Below are 19705 nucleotides of genomic sequence, written 5' to 3'. Positions count from 1 at the left end.
CGACCCTAGTGAGGAAAAGCGGTCAAGAAAATGGATGGATGGAATTAAGTTTTCAAGCACGCATTCCGACCGCGTGACGTTTTCTTTGCTCGGCCTTCGTCATCCTTGGATAATCGCAATCATGACAACATTGCAAATGTTTCCTTGTCAATTTGTTACGGGATTGGAAAACAGGCCAAATGTGCCGCCTTTCCCTTTTCAAACCAAACTAAAATGCCAAGCGAGATCAGGTTCGGTTCCTGCAGCAACAGACGTCATTCATGCATGGCGCCACCGTGTGGACGCGTGTGGCACTGCGCCCTCCGCTGACCTTCAATACCTGTTGCGGTTTCCAGTACTGCAAATTTTGTTTCATTTCATCGCAGTCGTTTTAAGCATAAAAATGTGTCAAGTCAAATGACAAATAAACTCGACATGTCATACAAGTTCTGTGTGTTTGAATTTTTTTAAAAAAAGGAAAAAAAAGGGTCTTGTACTTGGTCTGAAATATTTGTCATAATGGTCTAAAAAATGTGTCAAATTAAATTTCCTGCAAGAAGCCAACTGTTGATGTGGGGCTTCATTTTATTAATAAATAATCCCTTTTTAAAGCAAATTCCTGTAATAATACTAATAGTAGTAATAATTAGTAGTAATATTATTGTCAACAACAAGAATAAAAACAAACCTATTTCTAAATGCACTCAATACACAACATTTGATTCTATTGAATGACCAACCCACTAAATCTCCATTTGCAATGACGTCAGCAAATCCTCTGAGGCTCATTGGAAAGGCTCCTCCCGTGCAAAGGCAAAAAGGCCCAAATCATATCAAGCACGAGGGTAGGAATGACCCACGGCTGTATTTTGTTCCGTCTGTGTGCAAGAAGCCGAATATGATTTCATGCCATGTTGAAGGATTCGCGAGCCTCGGAAATCCCTGAAGCCGCAAATGATCTGTTGGTGAATTGTTGATGTTTCTAAGAGCCAAGGAAGAGGAAGTCGTTCTGATGCTGGTCCACGGGCCTGATAGCAAACTACACACGGCGCTACCTCTCCTTGTATTTGGTGTGGTTTTGTTGTTGTTGTTTTTCAAATCACATTTTACATCGATGACAGCATTAGCGCCTTATGGTCCCGTCAGGCTTCCGTCAACAACATGGTGGCGTCTTTTCTCTCTTAGTGGCTCGTTTTGTGGCTCCTTCCTTCCTTTGCTCGTGTCATGAGTGAGTACAAACACACACACACACACACTTAAAGAGTAACGCAACACTTAATCCACTTTTCTTTCTTTTTTTGCTGATAAACTGGTGTCTACAAATGCTGTCTTCACGTCCTGCTCATTTTCACATTTGAGTGCATATTTGTTGAAAGCTTGGATTTGGGTCAAAAAGCGTGTGTTTGGCGCCATCTTGAGGTTACACACTGGGATGAACACAATTTGGCTGGACCGCTTGGCTTGTTCCTTTCCAGTTTCATTTGTGGCAGCCATGCAGCAGCCACACGGAAGGGGGCGTCGGAGAGCACACGGCGTTCTTCTTCTACGCGCAAGCCACACCCCCAAGCCACCTTGCAGTTTGCAAAACGTGTCTGATGAAGAGCTGACCAGTGAGTTGATTTGTTTGGTCACGACAATCGACGGTCAAGCACAAAAATGGACTTTTAAAAGAAAGAGAGACGGAGAGAGGGAGTGGCTTTGTCTGCCTCGCAAACGGTGGCCAGCGAAGACAAAAGCGCTTCCGAGCGCACAAAGTTGCACCAGCTGCCGAATGATGATCGCTTGGGAATCGGACGTCTCATTTCCACGGGGTGACTTTTGAAGCGCAAAGGCCAAAATGTTTTCAGATTCCGGCTCAAAGCGGAGCTCATCTAGGAAACAAATTAGCCCGCAATCAAATGTGAAAGTGTTTTTTGCACTCAAAAGACTTTTGTCATTATTCTGTTGTTGGATCCTTTAGATGATTTGGGCAAGACAATAAAAGCGATGGAAATATTTCAACACACAGATCTGGGGTGGGGGGGTTCTGGAGCCGGGGGACTTGACACGAGTCCAACTTCAGGATTTGCTTGCCAAAAATGAGTTTGGCAAAAACAAAACCAAATTGAGGCGCCGGTGCCACCTTTTGAAGAGCTGGACAGCGAGCATTTTCAAAATGGCTTCCGGAGAAATTCACATGATGACTCGAGTCAGAGCAAGACGAGCCGTATGGTTTGGATTTTTATTGGACTATTTTTCTTAAAAAACAAAAACAAAACAAAAAACCAACCCAAATGTATATAAGAAAGCATAAATATCCCAAAAACCTCCAGGAAGAGAAGAAGAAATGTGTTGAGCGAGCAAAATCGCTCGCTTGAGTCACGTGACTTTGACGACGATGAGCCCGATGACAGCATCCTGTCGGAAGGCTTCGGCGCCACCAGGCAGGAAGTGATGTCACAATTCTGACAAGGCCGAGTTTCTCCTCTGATTGGTCGTCAAAGTAATCATCAAGCGTCCATCGGCTGACGCTCGCTACAGGAAGCGGACGCTGTCAAAAAGTCCAGCTTTTACAGGTCGCCTGATCCAACAAGTTCAACTTCCTGTTTGCTTGTCCGTCATGGTCATCACCGCGCCACTTCCTGTTTGAAGCACTCCAACTTCCTGTCTGAGACGCTAGCGCCTCCCGTCGGAAGACTTTTTGATGGCCGCCATAAACCTCGTCGTCGTCATCGATGACATCATCGTCGTCATCGTCCGGGTGGGTGTGGTCAACCCCCCCTCCCCAAAAAGTCTCATCAAAAAAGATCAAAGCAAGAACAAAAGGAGCAGTGCTTCCATATAAAGTGCTTGTTACGTCGTCGTCGTCTTGTTATTGTTAAAATATCGTTTTCCTGGAGTGAAAAGACAGTAAACAAGTTACACGTTGCTAAAAAAACTCATTTTTTCCCCCTTCAACAAGTCCCACTGACTGCCTTTGATTGGCTCAAGCCGAACTCGTCCCGGGAGCCTGAAACAGGAAATGACACGTGGTTAGACATCAGCCAGCATTGTGCACTAGCTAGCGGCTACGTGGCGTACCGTCAGGTGGCGTGGTGATGATGATGATGATGACGATGAGGAGGAAGAGGTAGTAATGGAAAACCACAAAATAGGAGAAAATAAATTGATGACACGGGGCCTGTTCTGATACCAGCCAGCGATACTTCAGGCAAAAGCAGTCGGCGCTGCATGGCCATGCATTGGCACGTGTGCCAATCGACACGCGTGTCGCAAAAGAAAGTGTTTGCTGACGGTTAGCGTCCAACACAACGTATCGGTACCCGTACCCGGGTTCTCGTGCTGGTATCAGTCGGACGTGCCCAAAGATGAACGCGACCGCGATGCTGACGATAAGGCAGTTAGCACGTAGCCGTTAGCGCGTCCGCCCGCCAGCGCTGGGATTAGTGGGCGGGGCCAGGGAGTGTGGACGGGCCGGAGTTGGGCGTGGCCAGCAGGCGTCCCAAGAGGAAGAGTCCGCAGGTGGGCAGGTAGACGCACAGGAAGAGGAAGATGTCGTGGCTGAGGCACAGCAGGAAGTCGGCGCGCGGCGTCAGCGCGCAGTCCAGGAAGACGGCCACCAGGAGGTAGTAGACCTGGAACTCCTCCAGCTCCTCCCACTCCACACACGGGCCCACGCCGGCCCCGCCCCCTGGCCCGCCTCCCGCACTCACCATGGGTTTCATCTCCGCCCCCTCCGACGGCGCCTCCTTGACTCGGGTCCGCCCCCGTCCGGCCGCTCGCTCCGTGCGCCGGCTGCGCTCCACCAGCTCCTGCGCGCCAAAAAGTGGCAAACGTGTGACGGCAAGTCGCTTTTGTGGCTCCATCGGGCGAACGTTAAGGACGTACGTCAGCTAACACGCACGCACTTGATTGTGCAACAAATTGATTTCTTGCTAATCGCGTGAACGGATTTCCGTTTCAAATCAAATCATCTGAAAAGTAACCTGGTTCCTTTTTCAAGCTCAACGCTGCAAGAGCGCCAAAAATGAGGGAAGGCCTCGTTTGCGCTCAACGCGGTCCATGGATTCTCCATTTTCTGGATTTCACTTTTTGGAGCGGGGACTCACCATGAGCGCTTTGTCCATGAAGAACTCCTTTCCCGGCGTGCCGTCGTTGTACTTGGTGTCGATGGCGAAGCAGAGGAAGAGCACGTCCACCACCATCTCGAAGACGGACAGGAAGCAGTGCGCCGCCAGGAAGGCGAACAGGCAGACCATCGCCAGCGGCAGCAGCCACTCGGCGTAGTCGCCGCGCGCGTTGAGCAGCACGACGCCGGCGAAGGCCGTGCTGGTGACGATCAGGATCTGCCGCAGACGGAGGTCACGGCGTGACCAAGGAGCGAGCCAGCGAGCCAGCGAGCCAGCGAGCCAGCGAGCCAGCGAGCCAGCGAGCCAGCGAGCCAGCGAGCCAGCGAGCCAGCGAGCCAGCGAGCCAGCGAGCCAGCGAGCCAGCGAGCCAGCGAGCCAGCGACGCAACGCTCACCTTCCCCAGGAAGAGCACAAAGTCTCCCACAGCGTTGACGGTGGCCACCCGCAGCGCGTTCTCCACCAGCAGGACGAAAGCGTCTCGCGCCGACGTGCAGAAGCCCGTGCTGTTGATGGCCGTGGCCGCGTACGCGTTCTGGCGGGAAAGACACACGCTTCAAATCACAGCAACTTGCTCGTCCTCTTCTTGCCTCCAAAGGACGCCCGCCGCCGTTCGTCCCAACCGACGGAGGATCCTCGCGTTGTGTCTTTTGAGGTTGATGACACGAGCCCCTGACCCGGCCGAGTGGCGGCGGACGCACGCCACAAAAAACAAAACCTTCATGCGGAATGCAGCGCGCCTTTGTTGGACTCCAGCTCAGGTGGGGTCAAAGGTCACCTGCTTCAACGGCACACGTTTGAAGGGAGCAAAAGTTGAAAACTTGCTGATGGAGGCAGGATGAAATGGGCGCGGTGGCGGCGTTTGTGCCACACTCGCAAAACGCAAAAAGCAAAGCGTCGCAAAGCGTCGCAAAGCGTCGCAAAGCGTCGCAAAGCGTCGCAAATTGTCGCGTGACTTTTGCGCACCTGAAAAGCGAGACGCAAAACGGAGTCCTCCTTCCTGCAGCAGATGGAAAAAGCCTCCAATGAAAGTTCAACAATCGGCTCACCTGGTTGAGATAGTTGAGACACTTCTCCAAACACCACAAGCAGCAGATGCACGACTTGAGCGCGCAGCGAGCGCACGCGTTCTCCTGAAACGCAACAAGTGCGCATTAGCCAAGCTGGCCGTTTGGCCAACATGGCCGCCGTTTCGCCGCCATTACCTTTCCTTTGAGCTGCTTGTGCACGTAGATGAGGAGGAGTCTGGGGATCTTGACCAGCGTGATGATGAAGGAGCCTTTGGCCACCGTGCCCACGTGGTACCTCAGCAGCCGCAGCGCCGCACGCACGATCGGCCACGCCGGAAGACGCTTCTTGTCCCTGCAAAGGCGCCGCCGGACGCACGCCGGCGCATCACAACGGAGCTTTAAATGCGTTCATCAAGTCCTTTTTTTCATTTGCCTGGGTGACGTCTTGGCGACCGATCCAAACATTTCCCGCCACGCCTACGCGGACTCACCTGGTGAAGTAGTAGGTGACCACGGCGCCCGCCACCGTCATCTGCTGGCAGGCCAGGATGAACTCTGTGATCCACAGCAGGCCCACGGCATGGAACCACGTCAGGTACTCCAGGCGACCCGTCAGACGGAACTCGGTCAGCCCCGCCTCCTCGTTGTGCACCGCCTCCCCTGCGGCGGCAACGCGGGCGCATGCTAGCTCGTGCGGACAATCGGCGGCCCGTCACGTCTCCGACGCTTTTTGCAAGGACCACAGAATAGTCTGTTCTATTGCTATAAAAACAAGGAAACTACCGAGAGAAAGATGAGGCTCTTCTTTGATCAGGAAAAAAAAGAAGTATATTTTTATCTGTTTGTGTTTTGCAGCAATTAGCATTAGAATATAGCGAAGTTTCATCATTATTCACAAATCTGTTTAGAAATGAGAGTAATTGAGGGTTTTTTTTCAACATGTCCCCTGGTTGATCTCTTCTACTCTGCTGCCACCTGCTGGCCGCTTTTGTAATAACCACCATTGCTTGAGCGTCCTCTTCGAAGCCTTCTGTATGCTCGAGCAGCAAAACAAACATTAAAAGTGTTTTTTGGGGAACGCGGTCATATTGAAAATGGAACGTATTGATACGTTTTGGAGAGAAAAGGAGTTAAGCAACCTCAGCGCTTTCTCTACTCAGTTGCTATATGTTAGCATCACACTATTAGCATGATAGCATGTTCCAAGAATATTCATTCAAATTGATTGCGGTCCTGCCTGCCCGGGGTTAGCATGTTAGCATTTGCTTCTGTCATCTGTTGAGCGCATTAGCATCGTCACTTTAGCGTCGTATCGTCGCCATTGTTGAGATGCTGCGCGATGATAGCTTGTTTTTGCTTTTCAAGTCTATGACTTCCATTGCAATGACCCGTTGACTTTTGTGGCCTTCACGCAGTCCACGGGATTTTTACGGGACAACGGGCACGCTAACGGTAGCGCGCGTCGGTTGGACGTACCGCTGGTTCCCAGGAAGAGCAGGACGAGCATCCAGTAGGTCCAGAAGAGCAGCAGCACCAGGAAGGTGACGAAGGGCTGCAGCGTGAGCAGCGGCAGGTGGAGGAAAACGTTCCCGGCCACGTGGAACAGCGCGATGGCCAACGCCACGCGCTTCCTCATGAACAGCATCAGCAGCAGCAGGATCACCTGAGCGCCGCAAAGAGAGCAACGTCGTCTCAACGCGCGGCACATCCACAAAGACTTCTTCGGCGTTGTTGACGGCGGTGGAACTTTTGCAGGCGGCATTTGGTGTCGAACCTTTGCCGAGCGGCGACGAGCCGAAAGTCAACGGGAGGCGGCGACGAGCCGAAAGTCAACGGGAGACGGCTCGCTCCGCCCACAAAGTGCGAGCTTCGAAGGCTGGGTTTTGCAAAATCGGTATTCCTTTTCATAGCCCGATATCCGTTCATCAAATCAGGAATCCATACCTTTGGTTTGCCACCCGCAACATACATTCAAGTGCCTTGTGGCGTTCCGGGGACGTTTGACAAACAAATGAAACCACGGAATATGCACGTACTCGTCGTTGCAGCGATAATTGTTCAAATCTGTTCTTCAGACGAGCCCAAGAGGAGCTCAATGTCTTTCTTTGCATAGTGCTGTGGTTGGAATTGCTTTCCGTTATTATTTATTGTTTTGATACGTACCACACATGATTAAATTCACTGCATTGGATTCTATTTGAAATACAAGCATTCATTTTTTTTTTCTTACAGCAAGAACTTTCTATTATTTGCAGCATTGATACTTCTGACAATGTCTTCTATTTAAAAGTCCAATTATGAAATCCTTAACTCAATCGAAAATCGAATCAAATTGGGCCCTTCTGCATCGCATCGAGTCGATTTTGGAAATCGGAATCGATAAGCAGCCCCGCGAGCTTCTCGGACGAAGACAGAAAAGCGCGCGAGGACGCGTTTTGTGTGCCACCGAATCACAAGTTGACCGGCACAGCACGCAGGATCAATAATCAACATTTGAGGTGCGGTACCGTGAAGACGGAGGCGGCGATGGCATAGACCAGCAATGTCTGCTGGCCGTCCCGACCCGGCCCGTCCTCTTTGGCCGCCTGGCTGCGCGTGTCGTTCCCGTGGAGACGGTGGTCCACGTAGAACCACCAGAGGACGCCGGTGCCCGCTGGGAAGCCACACCTGTTAGGAGCGGGCGGCGCTTGCCACTCAAAAGTGCAAATCAGCTCACCTAGAGACGCCAGCACCGTCACCGAGGTGAGGATCCACACCAGAACCGCCGAGATGTAGCGGATGATCACCGTCAGCAACATGGACAGCACTGACACACGCACACACAAATGGCCTTGAGTTGAGAACAGAAAAAGGGGGTCTTCACAGCACAGAACTTGTTGCCGCCGCCCACTCGCTGCCTACGAGCTGTTTATGCCGTATAGTCCATACAGTCGTCTGCTGGCGAGATGGGAGGAGCAAGATGGCCGCCCCGTGGCTTCAACGGCCATAGAATGACATCAAGTCAAACGGTCTGACGGTCACAAGCGGATACGGACAGACCAGACAAAGATGGCGGAAGACGAGTCAAGGTCGTTGAGTCAAAGGCAGACGACGACGACGTTTGCGGACTGACCGAGCGCCAGGAGGCAAAGTCCCACGATGACCTCTTTGCTGGCCGCCACGCCGGCAATGAGCCGATGCAGGAAGGAGTGGTCGCCGACGAAGGTCACCACCGCCTGAGCGAACTTGGAGTAGCACGAGATGTCCACCGGCGTGCAGCGATTGAACAGCGGCAAAGGCTTGCTGGGGATGCGCAGACAGACGGACGCAGAGGTCAAAGGTCAGCGGGCAAACCGAGGATTGTGCTTGGCCGGTTGGTTGGGCTTACCTGGGCGGGACGGGGAGCTTGGGACACTTGTCGAACCTCTCGGGGAGGCCGGGGTACTTGTGACCCGCTAACTCGTACGAGCACAACTCGGAACCTGAAATACACGCGCCCTCGTCGTCATCGTCATCATCATCATCATCAATTCACAATGAAAACAAACCATCGTCAACTTGGAAAGGACGACAAATGCGACTTTTGTTTTGTTTTTCGTGCTCGCTTCGAAAATTGCCCTCAAAATGTCCTCAACCGCGTCTTTCCATGTCCGCAGTGCGTGCGCGTGCGTTCACCGTTGAGCACGGCGAAGGTCTTGAGGTCGTGGTAGGTGTGAAGGACGTGCGGAGGGCAGAGCGCCACGCAGAGCGCCAGCGACTTCATCTTCCTCTCAACGATGTCGATGTCGCAAGGGTCCAAGAAGAAGACGAACCTGAGGAGCACGCCACAAGATGTTCGTCATCGCGGCACGGCCGGCGCCGAGCGCAAGCCGGCGAGCCGCCACTGACTTCCTGTCGGTGTGGTCCAGGCCGCTGAGACGCACGCCGTCCAGGGGCGGGTTCCGCCGTCCGCAGGTGTTGCCGTAGCTGTCGTAGCCCAGGACCAGGCGGGCCGCGCCCCCCGACACCACCGTGAACGCGCACACGCTGCCCTGAGGGACGACAGCAGATGGCACGCGCCGCAACCGCCGTCAAAAGTCATTTGAGGCCGCCGCCCGTTCGGGGGGGCTTCAACCAATCAATGACGGTGGGAAGTCCAGCAAAATGGAGTTGAGCATTTTGTAAAAAAGACAAAACTTTGTACGATGCTTCACGCATCTTTTCCAAAAGGTCGCTGCATGTAACCGTCAATCATAATAATAACAATAAACGATCTAGGAAATGGGTGGATCTTTACACTGGAATTATTTACTGTGCTGGAACTAGTAACAAACCACTAACTAATGAACAAGCGGAGGGTAGACGCTGCTTTGAAGACCCCCTTTTTCTTTTATCGCTCAGCTGCTTCGAGCCCAATATTGGATTTGGCAGAGGAATGAGTTCTAATTCTATGACGACAAAACATACACGTTTGCTCCTGTAAACATCATCACGCGTAGAAGACAATTTGCTAAATGTCTGAAGTGCTCTCGTTGATGTTGGACAAACGTCAACACATCACAAATCATGCTGTTTCTGCTAAGTCGTGTCTCAAATGTCCAATTTCGATTGTGTAAACGTGTAAGGCCGTATGTTGTTGTCTTGGGAGGAGCAACATGGCGGCCTCAAACGTCTCGGCTTATCGGCTCTCCAGTCATATATTTTGACCAACAGCATAGATTTGTGAAAAAATAGGAAATGTACCAAATTGTGACCTAAGAGTTTTGGCCCGACGGCAGCAAAATGCAACTGGAGCTGCTGACGGACATTTTGTAAATGTCCGTCCCTTGGGATCTATTTCTAAGCTTTTGATCTCGGCAGACGTTTAGCAGCTTTTTCAACCAAGTCGGCTTCATTTGAGCGCCTCAAGATCAGGCGTCAAATCCTGACCAGACCAGACAGACCCACATCACGGAACTGCGCCCTCTAGTGGACAAAATAAGCAAGCCCGCGGGCCAGATGGGCCCTCGCGACGGGCTGCTTGTGACCCGCCGGCCCTATGTTTGACACCCCTGGTCCAGGTTAAGGCGATGGATGATGAAGACGAGGCTGAGGAGCGTTACCATGCCGACACAGAAGATGATGAAGAGCAGGAACCAGGGCAGGTCAGTGCAGCTTCGCTCCTCCAGTGGTCTCCATTCTCTCTTTGTCCTCTGCAACGCACGCGCGCGCGCACACAATCAATGCACGTCAGTAGGAGCATGCGCTCACCAATGCGCGCACGCGCGCTGTTAGCAGGCCGAGTGACCCTGCGGCTAATAGGATAAACAAACAGCGAGCGGTATTGTTGGCTTATGGGCGGGATTCTTCACGCGAAGCGAGCACACGGAACCGAACCGAACCGGGCCGAGCTCACCTCCGCGCTCCCGCAGCATCCCATCTCATCCGGGTGGTGGTGGTGGGGGAGGGGGGCGTGCGCGCCTTGTGACGGGGCTCGAAACGAGCAGCGCCGACGGCCGGGGGGGACTTGAAGGGGGAGAGGACAGGCGGCGGCCGGCCAGGCGGGTTATTGGGCCCGCGTGAAAGGCCGAAGCCGGAAGCGGAAGCGGAAGCGAGTGCAGTCCGGGCCGATAGCCGCCGTCCGTCGGTGCCTGGTCGTCCAAAAACCTCGGAAGATTGGTCGCCGCCTCACTTCCTGGTGGGATGTCAGCGCAGCGGCCATTCGTGGCATTGCGCATGCGCGCTCCCACAACAACAAAGCCCGCCCGCCCGCTCGGCCGAGCCGCCTGCCGAAGGCAGTACTCTGAGCCGCCGCCGGGGGGCGTCTCGATGCCGCCTCTTCGCCAAACGCTTAACATCCTCCATCCATCCGTGATGTGATTCTAAAGAAGAGCTTTTTTTTACCCTCGTTCGTCACGGGGCAGGCCTCCTACTAGCAACAAGAGTCTTCTTTTCAATTCTCGGAACACGTTCAAGTTGAAATCGATCAAAACCTTCCTTCAATCTGCAATATGATTTCATTGTCAAAGAGATTTGGTATTGATGTTTTTGTTGTTGTTAGCAGTTGATTAAAATCCTTTTCACTCATTTCAATGTTTTTATATCAGTCCTTGATTAGGCCCCTAAACACGCTGCAGCATAACCTTTTTCTTTTTTTGTTTTGAATGTATTTGATTTTTTTCCCGCTCCTTTATTTTCCTTGCCTCTAATCTGGACTGATTCTTCTATTTCTATTGATTATTTCAAACAAGACAAAACAATGACGCCTACACGGTGTAACGACAACAAGTGAAGCCACTGGCGGCCATCTTGCATTGCCACTTGCTAAACTCTCCTAGTTTGAATATATTGAGTTCTCTGCATACGACAATTTCTGGTCATTTTCTCTCTCCATGGCAAAAATGGCAAGGCCGTGTGTGACGTACGCTTGTGCCAAGCAACCCGGGAGAAGCACTACTTGCACATTTCATCGCTGAAAATGCAACTAGAAATGATTGATTTCGTTTTTTTTGTTCTCACTCACTCAAACATGCACTCATACAAAGATGGTCTCCCAGGCGGGAAGCGAACCCACGCCAATCTGCATCGTTGGCAAGTGACGGTTCCATTGCGCCACCTGGACACGAAATTTGCGGGCGGCTGAATACGTGATCGATGACGTCATCAAGCTACACGCGTCAACCATTTCCCCTCAATATGATTTCTTAAAAATCCTATTATTGCTTTGAAAGCAAGCAAAAATAAAAAAAATTCAATTATTATTTTTGATATTATGAAGATATTTTGTGAAAAAAATGATTGTAATTGTCACAAGTGAAAAAAAAATGTAAATGAAGGGAACAAATCCATTTAGTTGGAAGCAGGAAGTTTCATTTCTGGCGCACACCCAAAAATCTGAAAAAAGTTTGATGGCTGTTTTGTGGCGTGTACGCGCTACGACGTGATCACGTGATCTACAATATGACTTGTTGATATGACATCTTCACATGACCTTGCGGATGACATCATGTGGGGAGGCGAGCGGGCAACAAGATGGCGCCGCATGTTATCAAGCGATGACATGGGGATGAAGAAGAAGGTTTGGAAAATTACAAACGGGAAGCCAAGTCAAAGGTCAAGCGAAACGGTGGTCAAGCAACAAACAAGGTTATTTCCTCCATTTCAATCTTTTCTACCTTCAACCTGAAGTGAAGCTGCTGCTGCTGCTGCTGCTGCTGCTGCTGCTGAGGATGAGGATGAGGATGAGGATGAGGATGAGGATGGCCGGCCTCCATCTTGACGGAGACACTTGGAAGATCTCAGAATGTTCCGGAGAGACTTTGAAGGACTACGGAAATTTGGAAAGGCCTCGGATCCTCCCTGAAGGTTTGGAGGGGATTTTGGAAGGCACTCTTGGAAGCTTGCAGTCAAACTTGGAAGCTTCCGGAAGGTCCCGGAGCGACTTGTAAAGCCTGGGAGGGTCTGGAAGGCTGTCGGGGGTCTGGAGGTCGTCGGCGTGTGGCGGTCGGTGGCGAGAGAGAACGAGCGAGCTCCGCGCTGATGCCATCGCACACAGACGGCCTTTGTCCTTTTGTTAGCTGTTGTACCAGCCGGTGTGTGTGTGTGTGTGTGTGTGTGTGTGTGTGTGTGTGCACGAGACAAATGCTTAATTGATTGATTGTTTTGAGGAGCACATTTTAACTTCAAAATATACATTGGAAGCACATCAAGTAAATGTGTGAATATCAATCAACAGATGGAATTGATGAAAGTTCGTTTTATCAGCAAATTGATGAACGAGCGGGCGATGAACTTTGACCTCATGGTGACGGCAGTCCACTTGACGCGGGGCGAGCAGTCGTCCAGTTGTGTGTGGAGCTTCCACGTTTGGTCCGATCAGATTTCAGCCTGCAGATGATGAATGTGTTTCCATCCTTTCCAAAGTTCAACGTTTGATGCCGGCGTGACCGCCGTCGCTTTTCTCGCCGTCAACTTGACTGGCAAGCATCAAAAGCAGCGACAAACTTTACTCCGGATGCCTTCTTCACTAAGTTCGGTACCGAATCCATCAACATGTTTCCCACTTGGTCTTCACTTTTTACGGATACAGACCAGATACAGACCGCAAGTGTTTGCTAGCAGTCGTCCGCTAGCAGTAGTTCGCTGTTCTTTACGGCCCAAAACAATGACCTCTGTTTTGTTGTTTGAACTGTCGTCATCGGGGGACACGGCAAGACAGACGCAAGCGTGTGTCATCTGCACATTTGGATTTCTACAGCACGCTTTACAATGGATACATTATTCCTGCGTTATTCGTGCGCTCACACATCCACACTGCGGTGGCGCTAAGCTTCTTAAGTGGCCGCAGCCGCCCTGGGGAAGGAGGCGTGGCTGCCAGCGTGCGCCAAGGCCCCTCCCACCACCGTCAAACATTGGCACCTTCCATCCACGTTGGTGTGTCAAGTGCCTTGCCCAAGGACACGACCACACGTGACTTGCGGCGAGCGGGGATCAAACAGCCGACCTTCCGGTTACCGAACGAGCGCCTCTACATCCTGACCCGCAGCCGCCACAAAGTAGGCTACGTAACGTAGAGCAGCTGAACTCAAGCGGTCCACGAGCGGACCTTGGCGGGACCCGCATGTCGTCGACATCAATTCCAAAGGAGCGACATGTTTTTTCTTCTGGCAAAGCGGGCCATTCAAGTTTTCAACTGGGATTGTATTCTAATTTGGTGTCTTTTGGTCATGTCATTAGCTTCATAAAGTCTATCGTGTCTCACTCGTGATGTACTTGGCACACGTGCGAGCTGTTATTTTGATCTTTTGTATAGAATTGAGTATTTGCAGGATTGGAGGTGGATCAAGTTGGATAACTTCCTGCATGTTTAGGATGTATCCGGATATCAGCGCCTTTGTATCTTTTGGTTTCAATCTGTCACGTTTGTCCCTGTTACTTATCTATCTTTTCTTATCTATATCTTATCTTTACACCTTGATAAATGTTACACATAGTTTGTGTAATAGTACTTTGAGCAGTATGAGATGTGTCAATAGTTAGGAAGAATGGTGATGGTGCTAATAGTTAATGCTGGCATTTGTTGTTGTTTGTTGTCGTGTTCCGTCTCCCGTGACGTTTTTCTGAGTCCAAGCCGGAGCTTGACCTCTTATTCTGAAGGAAACCGCAAATCGCAAGTACGGCGAGTGAGATGCATTTGACAAAATAATGGCCACGCTTCTTTGACTCTATTTCGCTTGTCATGGAGTCAAACAACTTAGTACACAAATTTGACGTGATTCCATGTTGGATGTGAATTTGTTGAATTTTGCCGAAATGTTCATGTGAAACCAACGTTGAAGGAAGTCGTTTGAGTCTTTTATTTTGAAGGTGCGGGCGGAAGTAGCGCGTGTGCTTACTCATACGAACTAACGCCGGCACGCTCCGGAATGCCGAGACTTTCCCCATTTCCAGCCGAGCTTCATTTCACTTCACTTCACTTCACTTGCTGGCCGCGAGAACAAGAATAAGCGAACCGACGCACAAACGCGACACAACAACAACAACAACAACAACAACAACGACGACGAAGAAGAAGAAGAGCAACTTGGCGGTAAGTGGACTTTTCATGACGTGTTTTGGGCTCAGGTGGGCTTCGGCAAGTTCCTTTAACCCCCCAACGCCAAAAAGCCCATCAAAGATTCAACAAAAAGCGAGAAAGGCAAGTTTGATGGAGTTGATCGCTAAATCATCATCAATCAGCTGCTGGTCATTATATTGCTTTTTTTTAAAAAAAAAGATCTTTTGCGTGAAGAGTCATGAAAACATTCAACAATGCCTCTTGATCAATTATGTCGATGATTGACAACCTTTTGATTTGATTGCTTTTTATTTTTGAAGAGGATCATTTAATGATTTCATTTCCTGATTCAAATATCGATGATCGTTTTTTGTATAATTAACATGAACAAGGCCATCCTTTTTATCAATAAATAATCAATGTTTTATCAATGCTAATGGTCACCCAACTCAATGTACAACAGTTGTGAACATGCTAACATATGCTAATCAAAACGTGACGTCATCAGCACGGCTAAACAATCTATAAGGTATGACATAATTCTATGCTAATCATTGTTAGCCATGCTAATGTGTGTGTGTGTGTGTGTGATGTGATGTGGCCAAAAGTTGGACGGAGTTCGGAAAAAGTTGAAGAGCAGAGGACGCCTTCCCAATAATGTGGAAATCTGAAGGACAGAATATTAGGAACAGCTCTCAGGTCAACGCTGGTTATTGATTAGCGATCAGTGGGAGATTATCAGGTGTCCCTAATAAAGTGAGCGACCCGGGAGACGATAACGTGCGCGCGTGTGCGTGATCAGCACCTTCGCTATCTGACTGTGTGACGGCGTGTTGACCTTTCCCCTTTGAGACGTGCGTTGGCGTTGTCAGAGTGGCCCGGAGAGTCGTCGAGGCTGGCTCGTCCGCCCGCCTGCCTGCCGCCGTCTTTCCTGAGCCAACTTCCCGCCGCCGCCGCCGCCGCCGCCGTCATGTCCCAGCGGACGCAGCTGGTTTTGCTGCTGTGGAAGAACTTGACTTACAGACGCAGGCAGAAGGTGAGTCGCACCCGTCCATCGGGATGTCCACAATTGGCACACAAAAAAGACCCATCTTTTTGCTGACGTCACGCTTCCAACGACACGGATAACAATTATGCACACATTTGAGTGTTTTGCAAGCGTTTGTTCCGCAGTGTTTGTTTGACTTTCCACATTTTCAAGTACAAAAAGATGCAAAGCTGATGAATTGAATTTGGATTGAGGCCAGGCGGGAATTTTGGCAACCTATGACCCATCAAGGTCCCGGATGATTGGCTGACGAGCAGATCAGGCTGTGGCCCCGCCCACAATGACGGCCAGCATCGTGTCACGCGATGAATGGCCGAACGAATGAAGTGAAGGCAAAACAGGATTCCGGCGCGTTGGCCTTCAACGTGAAATTTGTCGGACCCTTGCGGACGAACGGCGCAAGGTCGTCATTCTGCGTCACTCAAACGCATTTCACCAGAAAGTCAAAACATCGGCAAGAGTTCAAAAGGGCCAATCGCAGCCAATCAAATGACCTCACCGGGTTGACGTGTGTGACCTTTGAACTCCAGACTTTACAGGTCACCTTCATTTCGAAACTTTAGATGCCGAATTTTTGCAAAACAAGGTCAACTTGGGGGGGGTGACAAAACAGCTGGAGCAGAGGGGGGAGGGGCCACTGAAGCTTTAAGGTGAGGAGATTTGCCCAAACCGGCAGCCGCGTGGCCCAAAAGTGCAAATCCTGATTTTTGTAGTGATGAGCACTTGGTTGGGAATCAGAAACGATGAACGATCGCGTTTGAAGTCGCTTCCCACAAATGTTGCAACACGCAGACTGGAAGCGTCACAGAAAGGAAAACCTTGCAAATGAAACGGCAAATTTGCCACTTGTGAGGTTGAGCTGCAAAGGTTAAAGGTCATGTGAAGTTGTATCTTGGTCGCTGACGTCTTTTGTGTGTTTTGTGTTCAGCTGCAGCTGCTGGTGGAGATCGTGTGGCCGCTCTTCATCTTCTTCATCCTCATCGGCGTGCGGCTCAGCTACCCGCCCTACGAGCAGCACCAATGTGAGTCCGCTCGCTTGCCGCCTTTCCCCGTTGAGCGGACGCACGCTCCGTCACGTCGCCTTGACCTTTGCACTCGCACACACGCCCAACCTTCCCCGTCACCGCACGTCGGCAGCCATTCATCCACACGCTTGCCGTCTGTCCGTTCGCATGCGGCCAGACCGGTCGCTTGGCGAGTAAGACAAACGGGGTGAGGACGTGAGGACGGGAGGACGGACGTCCCTCCTCTCAGGCGGCCAGCGATCCAAGGATGGATGAGCTGTGGCGGCTCGTCAACCTTTTGCCGACGGCTCGGTCGCTCTCGTGTGTCCTTTGATCTTTTTTCAACTTTTATCTGTCTCTATGGACGTCGTAATTGGATGACGGCAACTGCCGAAGGTCGTCTTCGTCCTTTGCTGACAAATCTGACAACGGAAACGGAATTGACCGTCGTGTCTTTTTCACTTTCACGTCGCGCGCATCAAGTGATGACATCATCAAGACGAGAAAGGCAGAAAAAGGCAGAAAAAGAAAACGTTTGAGAAGAAGATGACGACGCCTCGGATTGTTGTCTTTTATTAATATTAACATACGTATATGAATAATAATGTCATAATAATGTAATAGTGTCATTTATCGCCATTAATGAGCAATTTTGTCTCAAATCACAACACACTAAAAGGAACCAACGCAAGAAATCCAAGCGATAACAAAGACATTTGAAAAAAGTGAGCAGAAACCTGCACATGTTGTCATGTTGTAGGCGGACTAGAATATCCCAAAATGAAAAAAAAAAAAGTCTCAATATGCTGGAAAAGGAAAGGCGAGCTCTATGCAAGTCCAAGTTCAGAAACACTCGTCAAATAAACGAACAAACAAGTTGGCGGCAAGAAAAAAGAAGAAGAAAAAAAGTGTGGCGTGCTCGCGTTGGCTTATTGAAGGGTTGCGGACATATTGCGCAACTTTCTACTGGGAAAGATGACCCCCCCCCCCCCAAAAAAAAGAAAAATGCAGAGGAGGACGTGGAAGAGTGCCAAAGAAAAGAGTTTAATTCCAAACTTGATTGAGCCGTCAACCGCGCCGTCGAGTCGGGATGAGTGCAAAAGCGCCAATCGTTGGCGACTTCCTCACCGTTTTCAGTCAATTGTGCCGGCCGAGCTCGTCGCGTACCAAACGATGGGACGCCGCAAAAGCAAAAGGTCCCATTTGGAAATCAGCCAGTGACGTTGAAGCCAGCCAACGTGCGTGCGTGCGTGCGCGCGTGCGTGGTTCGAGGAATGCGTCTGCAGTCATTTGGTCGACGTGTCACGACTTGCCGGCTGCAATGCAAACGTTGGACTTGATTCAGCAGACGAGCGCTCACTCGCTGCGGTACGACGGTGCTCTCCATTTGGGTCACTGGGATCAGGAATACAAAAATCTCATCCTCATCATTCCATTGCGAGCGCATTTCTTTCCGTCATTTGCGTCCAGATGGGAAAGACATTTTGTTTGCTTTGCTGACCAAATGTTGAAATCGGACCATTTTGAAGAGCTGCCATTTTTTCCGTCCGCAGGTCACTTCCCCAACAAGGCCTTGCCGTCGGCGGGCACGTTGCCGTGGTTACAGGGCATCCTCTGCAACGCCAACAACCCGTGCTTCCGCAGCCCCACGCCGGGCGAGTCGCCGGGCGTGGTCGGAAACTTCAACGACTCCATGTCAGTTCCTCGCCGTTTCAAAATGGCCGCCAGTCGTCCGCCGGGCAGATGTGGCGGCCGTGTTGTTGTTTGCGTCCTGACCATGTTTTGTTGGTGCGCGCGTGCCTTGCAGAATCTCTCGTCTGTTCTCCGACGCCAAGAAGATCCTTCTGTACAGCCGGAACGACAAAAACTTGGCGGGCTTCAAGGAGCTGGCCGGCGCCCTCGCCAAGCTTCAGAGCAGCAGAACAGGTAGCCGCGCCGCACCCTCGTCTTCGTCATCGCCTTCGTCATCGTCATCAAGACAACTCGGCCTGACCCGTTTTGGAAAATCATCCAAGTTGTGATGATTTTTTTCCCCCCGTTTGTTTTTGGTCACCATTGCGACGATACGAAGAAGGTCTGAAAGAGGTCCGAATGCGAAGGTTCCGCAAGTCATTGGTTCCCGCAGCCCGTCAGGCCGTTGAGCGCGGCAAAAAGGAGATTTTTTATTTATTTTTTTTGCTGGCTTGACTTAATCGCCACTGCAGGACGTTCAGACAAGTTGTAAAATATCCGATGGCGGCCATTTTGAATGGCGTGTCCTCATGGCAATGGGAAAAAAAAAATCCCACAACAGAAAGTTGAATCTACTGAAATGTTGTCCAGGCCGACTGGACACAAAATCTTCCGTGCTCAACTTTCTTTCTTTCGTGTACTCGAGCTATTATCAACAAACGGCAACAAAATTGCAACGTTTTCAAATGTGTGTCAGCCTGTATTTTTTTCACACGGCAATCGCAGGATTTATAAAGCAACCAAAATGTTGTTGTTTTTGTTCCAATATGGTGCGGCCCTTTTGTCCGTTTTTGTTGGAGGATTTGAAAATGAAACGTGACGGAGTCAAATCACAATTGCGAGTTTGTGTGTTTTTTTACAGGCTGTGATCCTCAGCAGCTTTTTTCTTGTCGTCCTTTTGACGAGGAACGCACGAGACGCAACTCAAGCGTTTCAGGGAAGCTAACGGCTAAGTTAGCCTGATGGCCAACAGGCTTGTGAACGGAGCACGTTTGTCTTTGTGCTGCATTTTTCTCGCTTGTCCTGCCGGCGGAACAAACGCTTGCTTTGCTGCTTTGTCTTTTCGTGATCCCGTGTCGAGTTTCCAACCTGCTCTGACCTGCTTTCAGCGTGGCGGGAAACTGCGTGCGCGTGTGTGCGTGAGCTCAGGTGACCTCTTTGAATCGAGCCATTGGAGGCGGAGACCGGCTGTCAGCCAATCAGGCTTCAGCACAATCTCCTGTTAGCCAATCGCATTCTTGCTTGCATTCTTCACTCCCGTTCAAAGTTGTTGCCGTGGCAGCAGGATGTTGACGCGAGGCAACAAGCTCGCGACTTGCATTGTTGGCGTAACA

The 19705-nt window shown here is 50.6% G+C and overlaps 2 protein-coding genes and 1 long non-coding RNA gene across 9 annotated transcripts in view; 2 read left to right on the top strand and 1 right to left on the bottom strand.

Moving 5' to 3' along the window:
* Positions 1 to 782: 782 nt before the first annotated feature.
* LOC144056365 (uncharacterized) lies at positions 783 to 9338 on the top strand. The gene is made up of 2 exons (XR_013295050.1): positions 783 to 1207; positions 8731 to 9338. It is a non-coding gene; the product is annotated as an uncharacterized LOC144056365 (long non-coding RNA).
* On the bottom strand, positions 2187 to 10752 carry slc44a1b (solute carrier family 44 member 1b). Of its 3 annotated transcripts, none has more exons than XR_013295049.1 (16): positions 10449 to 10751; positions 10156 to 10245; positions 8963 to 9105; positions 8750 to 8886; positions 8463 to 8556; positions 8208 to 8377; positions 7812 to 7901; positions 7603 to 7748; positions 6572 to 6758; positions 5587 to 5755; positions 5291 to 5447; positions 5135 to 5218; positions 4483 to 4620; positions 4068 to 4304; positions 3040 to 3770; positions 2187 to 2968 (listed from the first exon to the last, which is right to left on the bottom strand). XR_013295049.1 is itself a non-coding variant. In XM_077573128.1 (16 exons), the coding sequence occupies exons 1-16, from the start codon at positions 10470 to 10472 to the stop codon at positions 2945 to 2947; spliced, it is 1989 nt and encodes a 662-aa protein (XP_077429254.1). In that variant the 5' UTR covers positions 10473 to 10752; the 3' UTR covers positions 2187 to 2944. The 3 variants fall into 3 exon arrangements, 2 of the variants coding, with proteins under 2 accessions (XP_077429254.1, XP_077429253.1); XM_077573128.1 differs by having other exon boundaries at positions 3672 to 3770; positions 10449 to 10752; XM_077573127.1 differs by having other exon boundaries at positions 2187 to 3770.
* Positions 10753 to 10807: 55 nt separating this feature from the next.
* Positions 10808 to 19705, top strand: part of abca1b (ATP-binding cassette, sub-family A (ABC1), member 1B) — a 28327-nt gene continuing 19429 nt past the window's right edge. For all 5 annotated transcript variants that reach the window (XR_013295043.1, XR_013295044.1, XM_077573121.1 and 2 more), the window contains exons 1-5: positions 10808 to 14621; positions 15441 to 15624; positions 16565 to 16658; positions 18194 to 18335; positions 18448 to 18566. Coding sequence is in view for 3 of the 5 variants with exons in the window: in XM_077573121.1 (XP_077429247.1) it covers positions 15559 to 15624; positions 16565 to 16658; positions 18194 to 18335; positions 18448 to 18566 (421 nt within the window). In the remaining 2 variants the exon portion in view is untranslated. The remainder of the gene's footprint in view (positions 14622 to 15440; positions 15625 to 16564; positions 16659 to 18193; positions 18336 to 18447; positions 18567 to 19705) is intronic.

The sequence above is a fragment of the Vanacampus margaritifer genome, chromosome 8, assembly GCF_051991255.1.
Source record: "Vanacampus margaritifer isolate UIUO_Vmar chromosome 8, RoL_Vmar_1.0, whole genome shotgun sequence".
Classification (NCBI taxonomy): domain Eukaryota; kingdom Metazoa; phylum Chordata; class Actinopteri; order Syngnathiformes; family Syngnathidae; genus Vanacampus; species Vanacampus margaritifer.
This window is presented reverse-complemented; position numbering and strand designations above follow the sequence as displayed.